Raw genomic sequence first — 10444 nt, forward strand, 5'->3', positions numbered from 1 at the left:
GTTTTGTTTTATGTGTGTGCACTTGAATGTGTTTGACTTTACCTGATCTGTTTATTATTAAGCCAGTGATTCTCAAACTATCACTATTCCAACATCTCTTATCAGCCAAGTACCACTTTCACCAGCCCAAACAGACAGAGAATTCAATGAAAATGTATCTTGTAGGTGCATGTTTTTTGGTATGAACAATAAACAACACTTTCAGTTTAGTGAAAAACATGAAATTGTGCTTAACACTTCAGTCAGTACTCAGATTCAATTCTTTTTCACGGCAACTTTAGATTTAATCATTTTGATTAACTGCTAATAACTGCTCATAAAACCAATACAATGTAAAAAAAAATGAAACATGTTGGGAAACGGCGCTCTGAACTGTGCCTGTTTGTCTCTCCCCCCCACCTCCCAGCTGTACATCCAGACCACCACCCTGACCATCTCGGTCAGCCTGAGCGCCTCCGTCTCTCTGGGCATGCTGTACATGCCTAAGGTCTACGTGGTCCTCCTCCACCCTGAGCAGAACATTCCCAAGCACAAGCGCAGCCTGAAGGCGGTGGTGACCGCCGCCACCATGTCCAACAAGTTCAACCCCAAGGGCGGCCTGCGGCCCAACGGGGAGGCCAAGTCTGAGCTGTGCGAGAGCCTCGAGACACAGGGTGAGTATCGGGGAGGCGGCGGAGGAGAATCTGATGGTTTCAGTGAAGTGTGAACAGGCGTGTGAACATGTCCCGACGATGACGAATGATTTCAGAACGTTTATCTGCTTCGAGTAGTGACCGGAAAAAAGGATGAATATATCATACGCAAGGAAGTTATCTATTTAATCTTTTAGTAAATGGTTGAAAATGAGCAGATGATGCGTTTCGATATACTTTTGACCCCCGATTGAAGTAATGCCGTGCCTTAAGGTCCTTATCTCCACCCTACTGAATGGATGTGGGAGAAAGGCAGGGCAGGACCAGCCAATAGCAGACAGAGTAGCTAATCTGCCGGGGATAGTACCGGGTTTCATAATCACGCAGCTTTATACACTTTTCAGTCACACTGGCGGTGTTTCCGAAATACGATCACCATGGTAACGGGCATATCTCCCAAGCCTGCTGCAAGCCCTGGCGGGGACGCTAAAACCCGGAGCGGGCGCGCCGCGTGCAGGCGTTCCGCCTCGGCCCGACGTTACATTGTGTTAAACAGCGTAGGAGCGAGGAGAGAGAGTGGCAGGACGTGCATGCACTCATGATGACTCCCTGCTGCTGGGGACCAGCAGATCCCCTCTGTGTGACCACTAACGGCTGCTCTCTGTGCTTGTGTGTCAGACTGTGTTGAGGGAGGGGAGCCCTGTGAGGGACTGTAAAGAACCAGGTAAACTGGTGGACCACCAGCTTGCCTCTCTTCCTTGCCTCTAAAACCACATTGCTCTTCATTTATGCTATGTTTCACTGTGGGGGGGGACACTCCTCCACGCCTGCCCAAGAGATGCACAGAGCACCATTTTTGTAGCCTCCGGCTAAGACACGACACCCCCTCAATATTTGACATCCTAAACCACCCTCCCTCTCCTTCCCCACCCCTCCTCTCTCTCCCCGCTCCCTTCACAAATACATTTTGACCAATGGGAAATTAACTTGGGAAGAGGGAGAGGGGGGGGTATGTTGTTGTGCGAGGCCTCAAACAACCAATCAGCATGGCAGCCGCTGTTAACGTGCGGACGATCACCGCACTTTGCCTGACTGCAGCAGACAAGTGATGGTTGCATGTCCCCTACGATTTGTTCCCCCCGCTGACAAAAGGGGGGATTTGCGGTAATGGCACGTACAACAACAATAAGAGGGAGCAGGGAAAGACAGATGGGTCTGCCAGATCCAATTCTTCCTCGACCATCTATTTTTTATTTTGGCCTGGCAGCGCATAAATATTCAAATAAGGTCCATTTATCAAGGCTGCCACACGGCGGGCAGCTCTGGGTGAAGTGCAGAGGAAATCGTGTAACCCGTGCGCACGTTCCTAACCTGGCACCCACACCGAGAGAAACTTAATGACTTTTAACAACCTCACACATCTCTTTTCTTTAAGCCCCCCCCCCCCCCCCCCCCCCCCCCACCTCCTCCCTCTGTCTTTCAACTGCCTTCTGATTGCCTTCGCCCCCTCTTTGGCTTAACCAATTAAATCTGCCGTGGGCAGATTGGCCGGGTGATTACCTCCAAGCATGCATGCACAGGATGATTTCATATTGGAGCAGTGATACGGCTGCATGCACACACACACGGGCAGGCATGTGCACATCAAACTTATTGTGCACTGTGTTGTCTTCCTGCAACAAGTGGTCGTGAAAAGCAGTCAAAAGACAGATTTGGTGTCGTGGAAACTCCCTGTTCAGTTTTGCCATTGTCATTTACTTTTTTTTAACATGGAATTTAACCAATAAAATAAAACACCATTGTATTAAACACAGCTATGATGTTAACACAAATGTTTTGCTAACATTTGTGTTTTTCTCGCTGAGTTGATTTGAATAGAACCAGGAAGGCACTGTTATCCTGCATGCTCTGCCTGGTGCCCACATGATGTCAGCTCTTTGCATGTGGTGTGAGACCTGCATCTGAAAGAACTCTAGTGCATTTTACAAAACAATACCACTCGAATGCCTTACAATGGGTCCTAGGTGTGACAACAGAGTGAAGTCCTGACACAAAAACACTGCTCTCATATTATATGTACAGATGGACCACATCAATGTAGACGTCATCTATGATTACTATGCAACACATCATAATCTTGAAACCGATTGATCAGCATCATTGCTGTGCAAGGTCAGAGCTTAAATTACGTTGTATTAAATCTTGTATTTAGTCTGATTTTTCTTTCAACATTTATCCGAGAGAATTTATCAGCAATAGGATTTGGCTCACAATTTAAAGATAATACTGGCTGCCAGCGAGTTCTATCAGGTGTCTAGACATCCTGGTTTGACTCTACAGTAGACACCATTTAAACGTTCATCTATAGAGATATGACTGTACATCAACACATAGTCCAGACTACATAGCGGTTGACAAAGTCGCGATGAACTGTGTAAGTGCGACATTGAATGTCCCCCTTCTTCTTCTCTCTTTGTCTCCGTCTTTCTTGGGCTGTCCCCGTCTCCAGCATTGGCCTCCAAGCAGACATACATAAGCTACAGTAATCACGCCATCTAACCGACCAGAGAGCTGCACAAGGGAGCCACGAGCGAGAAGCCTGCCTTAGGAGCGAGCACCTGACACTGGAGAGAACGCTAAAAATACCGGAGAAACTCTGAGCTCCAAGGGAGAGAAGGGACCGAGGGGTAATGGGGACGGGGAAATGTCACTCCTTGTGCAGAGGAAGAAGAAGAGGAGGAAGAAGAAGATGTCATGTCTTTTTGTTTTTGAATAGTGATTAAGGCTTGCAAAGAAATGGTATTTTTGGGGGGTTTGGGATTTCGTTGTCAGGTGGCAGATTGGTTGAATTGTTGAGAGAATCCCATCAAAGTATTTTTCCTTGTTTCCACTCTTTTCTGTGATGTAATACGAGTGTAGCGCAGTAACATTACTTTCTGACGCGGGCCAGGTGAGCGAACCGTTCAGGGCCTGCAGTATATTTGTTATTTTTAAAGTGTGGAGAATATGACCACGATTGCTTTTTTTAAAGGTCCGAGTCTCATTTGAACCTGTGCGTATTTCCTTATTTGCTCTTAATGCAAGCGTTTCTTTTTGCTCAAACGCAAGCGACATCGCAGACAAAACAGTTGTGCGCGGCATTGTGTCGGAGATGCCAGTGTAAGGCCACACAAACAGCGGTACACTCCAGTGTCCACTCGCTTTACTGTAATCAGAAAAAACGAAAAAAGAAGCACCGCGTCGGAAAACTCGAAACGAAATGCGAGGACCGGCCCGTTTCCTCGTTATCGTTCTGTGACGGTACTAAAGATGATGGCGTCCGACGTGCCGCTAGCCAGATAAACCCTGTGTATAGTCCCCAAGCATGCCTGTGGGAGCCTCACGTCTTCTGTGCTGTGTTGTCAACGTCTATGGAATGCAACATGTGTCATGGTCATTCACGGTGGCGTCTCCATAAGACTAGTGTTGAACACATACACACATACACAGACACGCACAGACACACACAGACACACACACAGACACACAATCTCTCACACACACACACACAAACACACACACACAGACACACAGACACACACACACACACCAAGACACTTTGAGATTCTACCATACATGCACACTGTCTAGGTTTATTGGCCCTTATCTATCATGCAATCGTTTTATATGCCACAAATGTAAAATATGACGATTATTTAAAGTATGTCTAAAGAGGATGTGGTATTTTCAACAAATAAATTGGGAGTTAAAAAAAAAATGGAGGGGAAATCAATTATTTATATATATATATATATATATATATATATATATATATATATATATATATATATATATATATATATATATAAATAATAATATTTTGAAGGCAAAACAAAATGTACTCCCCCTAGACTAGCTCTTACCATATCCAGAAACTAACCGGTTGGATATGCTGGTGATCTGAAAACGCTGACAAAATAACCAAGGAGACAAATAACCAGAGAGTAAGTGGTATGTCACCCCCGATCCCTACCAACATGCAGAAAATAATGCCCCCTACTGCCAACTGACGCTTTCTTTCATCCTGAATCATGACGTTGTCGGTTCAAGTGGACTTGAGTTTGGTCTAACGTGAAGCTTTGTGTGGTTGCGTGATAAATAAGGGCCCATGTCTCCATTTTGTGCCTCTTTCCATACATGATTATCTTTGTTTTAGGGATTTCCCTGGAAGCTTCCTTGTGACGTTCTGTGTTAAGTAAGCACAATGGAGGAAGGATGATTTGCACAACAACCATATGGAGTTTGTCTCATCGAGTCATCTTTGTTACCCTCAGCAATGCAAAAATCTGTATGTTGCATGTGAAAGACTCATAACAAAGTCAGGGGAATATTTTGATGAAAATTATTGAAAGCTCAAGGGGGGGATTAACAGCAATGGGGATATAAATATATAGCCAATCATTTGGTTTACGTAACAAATCTCTCCGCTTCAACAAATGTCAGAGGTGTTGCCGCAAATGTTTTTTTTTTATTTAATGGTTTGGATTTGGAGTATTTTGTGAGATTGTTTGTGTTTGTGAATATGACGATTTCCTGCTCTTTGCCACCATCTTTGTTAATTTACCCCAACACTCTGTGTTGCAAAAAATAGAGTATGTAAGTTCTGACCAAATTTAAAGTTAATGTATGTTATTACAATGGATTGATCATGTCTTATTTATGTACTGACTTGTTTAACAAAAAAGGTAAAGCTAAAAAATATATAAAAAGAGATGACAGTGCCTGGATATTAATGAATTATCTATAGAAATTATAAAGATGTGTAGAGCATGTTCATTTTTATACAAGATATTTCTAATAAAAGTGTTTTCCTAAGAAACAGTGTCTGCATATTACTACCATATCTTAGATTTGAATAAAGGAATGTGTGTCATTAAAGATTAAATAATAACAGAAAATAGTACAACATCACACAGTAATCGTTTCTTTCCCAGCATTTCACAAGCGTTGCCTGTTATAACAATTGCACAGAGCTGAACTGAACAATGGGCAGCAAAGGATAACTAATTGTATTAATAAAGAAATATCCCCAATGCCCAACGCCCGACAGGACACACTGTGTGTGGCATAGGGGTTCACGAGGAATAATGAGTCCAATACAACACAAAGTACTCTGGCTTAACTTGCGTTCTGTGCACAATCAATATGGTCAGCAAAACAATACCTATAGGCCTTGCAGAAATTGAGAAGATACCCCCTCCACATAAAAGCTGACAGAGTTATGGTAGGGTCCAAATGAAAAGTATACTTTTTTTCTCTTGTGCAGTGGATTTATCCCATATCTCATAAGAGGCTGCATAGGCTTGAATGATCAATGACCAGGCAATAACTTGGGCCCCGGGATGGCTGTGGGGGCTTGTCCCCATCAATGGAAACTAAATGAAAAAACATCCAGGGAGATTAAGAAAAACACTGAGCGCACACATTCCCATCACAATTATCTTGATCTGTTCTGTTTCTCTTCACCTGTTCTTGTCGTTCGACTTTCCTTCTGCAGGCAGGCAACCAATTAGCCTTTTAAAGGAAGGAATACATCGCACTTGGTATGATATTTCACTTGAAAACACTCACTTTGTCATCATAGCTTGTGACTGCCTTTGTTTTGGTATTACAGTTTTTCTCAATCGTTTAAACAAGTTTTCTGAAATGATAGCTCAATTTCTCAAAACTCTAAACATAAACCTGAGAAGAGTTAATCATTTAGTCAAAACTACACAAAACTCTTCTCAAAATTGATTTTTTCCACCAAAAAGTAAACACAGCTCTCAAATGAATATCTCTTAGAGAGCATCAATAAGACACTGGTGTGATCAATTCAAAACACTTCCATCAAAATACTATTTACACATGTTTTGGCTTCATGAGGCCATGTTACATATTCCAATGTATAATATTGTTAAGAAATAGTTTTATTTTTTAAAGTTGCAATTAGGTGGTACATATAGTATAAAGACTGTTGCCATATTGTAATATAATACTGTGAATATATCATATAAATATTGCATTGACACAATCGTATCAGAATAGGATACTATGCATATTTGTCTATCCAATGAACTCCAATGGGCTAAACTCACAATCCCAGCTTCCCAGAGGCATACTCTACACCTATATTTGATGCTGCAACATTGTTCTGACAATACACCAATGTTACCTATTTTGGTAAATTACAGTACAGTAATTGCACTGATAAGTAAAATGAAAAACACCACAATAAGAAAATGTTTAGACTGTCTCTCGGGGGATGTAATGATGAAATCAGTGCAAGAACAAGTACAAAAAGGTAACAAAGCAAATATATATATTTTTACTGTAATACAGTAAAATGTTCAGCTGAACTGACTGCATAAAAAGCTTTCCGTAGGCCAATAAAAAGTAAAAATAAGAATATAAATGAGGTGAAACAGATCTACATGTAAATCAGTATGTATCCCTCCTCCAATCCTGATCAGGCCAAAGGACCACCAGACACAGTAGAGCTCACCGAGTCATCTTTTATGCTCTGACACATGATTGAGGTGGTTTGCCAGTTGAGTTTGAACAGGTGAGAAGTGAGTTACACATATTGGTAATTAGTTGTTGCGTTTGAAGGCCAATGTGATCCAGGTGAACCAAGTGTGCTAAATGATGAGATTCGTGCTTAGAGTTTAGCAAAAATGTGAAAACAATGGAATTGTGCTTAGAGTTTAGCAGTCTGGAGTCTTGTAGTTGATACATGAGCTTCAATTTTTCAGAATTGTCTGCAAAGTTCCATTTTCCATCCCTTGCAAGAATCAAACGCGTCCTCCATTTAATGAAGGATCCTTTCTTGCAGCGTTTGACTGAAAGAACTACTTACTCTACAGACTGATTAAGTGAATGTACAGCAAGTAGAAAAAAATGAAATCCTAATAGATAAAACAATTACTTTGATATTGCCAGTGAAATACAATAGACAGTAACATCATCGACAAGGACACCACAGGCCCCTGGTGTGCTTAAAATGATGGAGGTGCGAAACTGGGGGAAAGCATGTTGCCAAACAGACACGCACAGTATCTCACACTCCTGTCCTCTGAAGAAGGAGAAGCATTCACACCATTGATCAACATATTCTCCCATTCATAGTTTTTATATCCGGTGAAAGAAAGTTCTTGCTGTGTGCTGGCTTGGCTTCGAGGCAAAATAATGATTAGTAACCATTACAAATATTTTTCTTGTTTTGTTTTTAAGGACGACCCTTAAAAATTGCATGCATCATTAAACAACATGGTGTAGCATGCTATCAGCGTGAAAAATAAAAGTATTTCCTTGGTATAATATGGCAAAGTCAATGAATTTACTCCTGACTTTACAATCAGAAAATTACAGAATAACACAATACTGAAAAGGGATGATTGAAATTCAAGTGAGCACGTTTCTAGAGCGAGCTATTGAAATCACCCGGGCGGAAATTCATTATGGATAATAGTAGCTCTTTCTGAACCTCACATAAACATAACAATCCACAGGCCAGTGTAATGGAACCCTTTAGAGCTGAAATATTTCCATCATCAAGTCTCTCGACCCCAGAAGAATGAACCAACCTGCATAAAGCACTTCTAAGATAACAAGGGAGTTCATAACCTGACCTACAGCATTGTAAAGATCAATGTATTTATCTGTTTCTGTAGAATAAATACTGTTTACAAATAGTTATTTGCAGAGAAAAGGTTGAAATAATCGAAGATGAAGATGGGGGAATATAAATGGAAACGTCTGAAACACTGCATTGATTTGAAACCATTTAGGACCTGCTGCAGACAACGGCACACAGCTCCTCTGTAATGTGAAGAAAACGTATATAAATGGAAGGAAAACTAAAAACTAAAACACAAATACAATACAAATTCAGTTACAACTGTGTGTAAATGTTCGATTTACAATGTTCAAAATTTGTAATTTTTAACATAAGAAAGGGCTGTGGTGAAGCGATTTGACCATCATTGATGGATGGGATGTATTCAGCGACCTCATATTCCAGTGATGTACACCGCTGTACATTAAGGTGGAAATAGACGGAGCGAGCTTTAGTATAGGCATTACAACAACCATCTGCACAATAAAGACGGCATGCCCACGTTGACAGGATGATTTAATGGAACACGAGCAGGAATAGACCCCTCATTCATCTAGCGGTGCGCGTGCGTGCGTGCGTGCGTGCGTGCGTGCGTGCGTGCGTGCGTGCGTGCGTGCGTGCGTGCGTGCGTGCGTGCGTGCGTGCGTGCGTGCGTGCGTGCGTGCGTGCGTGCGTGCGTGCGTGCGTGCGTGCGCGTTCGTGCGTGCGTGCGCGTTCGTGTGTGTATGTGTTTGTTCCTGTGTGTGTGTGTGTTTGTGTGTGTGTTTCTGTGTTCCTGTGTGTGTGATGAATGTCTGAGCAGAATCTTAATTCCAGCAGTAGTGCTGCAGGTGCTTCTTTGTGTGGTCCTATTGAAGTATCTTTGTCAGGCGCTGCAACAGTCAACGTCACCTTATACTAAACACTATTCTAAAGGTATCACGTGTAGCTTGAGTCATTTAAGGAGAAAGACATTAAAACAATTATAATTTCAAGCTGTTTGGCTTGTCAAAAATATAAACTTTATTCCCCCATCTGTGTTGGGTACCCGTGCTTGTGCGTGTGTGCTTTGCTGTGCCTGTGTGTGTGTGTGTGTGTGTGTGTGTGTGTGTGTGTGTGTGTGTGTGTGTGTGTGTGTGTGTGTGTGTGTGTGTGTGTGTGTGTGTGTGTGTGTGTGTGTGTGTGTGTGTGTGTGTGTGCGCGTGCCACTGCGTATGTGTGAGCGAGTGCCGCATCACCGGTGATGCAGTAATGACTCACGATGTAGGATTGTCACAGCTCCGCACCGTCTCTCTCCCCACCCTGTCCTGCCTCCCTGCCAGGTCGCATGTTCACCCGGCCCCGAAGCAGCATTTAGGCGTGGAGCTAGCTGCGCTGCAGACACGAGATGGCCCATGTGTTTTCCCTGAACCCTCTGAATTATTTAGTGCAACAGCCATTGCTATAAAAACCCCATCTATATTAATGAGCAGTCGCACGCTTCTGGGAGGCCGCGCGAGGGCTCCCCGCTTCTCACCGCCGCGCTGACCGCGTACCAGGGCGATCGGTGCCGCACAAGACAGTTATTCTGAGGCGTCGGACGCGCCGGGGTAATTATAGCGTGGAAAGAGGGGTTGGGTTTTTAATCGGCAGGTAGATCAGTGTGGGTACAGCGGTCAAATGAACTGTCTCAAGCCTCCCCTTCCACTCCAGGCCTGACTCCACAATCCGTTGGCTACTTGTGGACGATAACGGTGATAGGAAAAGGGATGGACTGTTATAGCAGGGAAGTCTCCGGCGTCTCCATTGTTCCAAGGGGACACCGGAGAGGAGCGTTGCGGTTCACCTAAACGCTGCTCAGAGAGAGGGATCCAGGCCGTTCAGACGGCCAGTGCTTTAATTCTCCAGATTAATTACGCACACACACTCACTAGCGGTTCCTTTTCTGAAGGATGCGATCAGAGAAATTTGATTACTGCCTGTCCGTCCGTCCGACCGCGAGACTGAGGTTTGTCAGCAGGCGAGATGTCCTCGTCCCGGCGGCGTTTCATCCGGTTCAGAACCTCAGAGGACCTTTGAGCCACACTGCCCGCGACACACTCCTCTACGTCCACTCATAATTGGACGTCACGTGGATTCCGGCATCATTTCTCGGTTGGCAAACACTGGGTGGATGTCAGGGTTCAGGAGCTTCGCACAGAGTAAGGATAATGTCCCC

General features: G+C 43.5%; 1 protein-coding gene across 1 annotated transcript in view; it reads left to right on the forward strand.

The window, feature by feature from the left end:
• The window catches only part of grm4 (glutamate receptor, metabotropic 4), a 49708-nt gene extending 45314 nt beyond the window's left edge, over window positions 1–4394 (forward strand). Inside the window, exons 8-9 of the mRNA XM_056594077.1 lie at window positions 407–653; window positions 3142–4394. Of these exons, the coding sequence (XP_056450052.1) occupies window positions 407–653; window positions 3142–3191 (297 nt within the window). The 3' untranslated portion in view covers window positions 3192–4394. The remainder of the gene's footprint in view (window positions 1–406; window positions 654–3141) is intronic.
• Window positions 4395–10444: the final 6050 nt, after the last annotated feature.

This window comes from Gadus chalcogrammus, chromosome 1, assembly GCF_026213295.1.
Source record: "Gadus chalcogrammus isolate NIFS_2021 chromosome 1, NIFS_Gcha_1.0, whole genome shotgun sequence".
Taxonomy (NCBI): Eukaryota; Metazoa; Chordata; class Actinopteri; order Gadiformes; family Gadidae; genus Gadus; species Gadus chalcogrammus.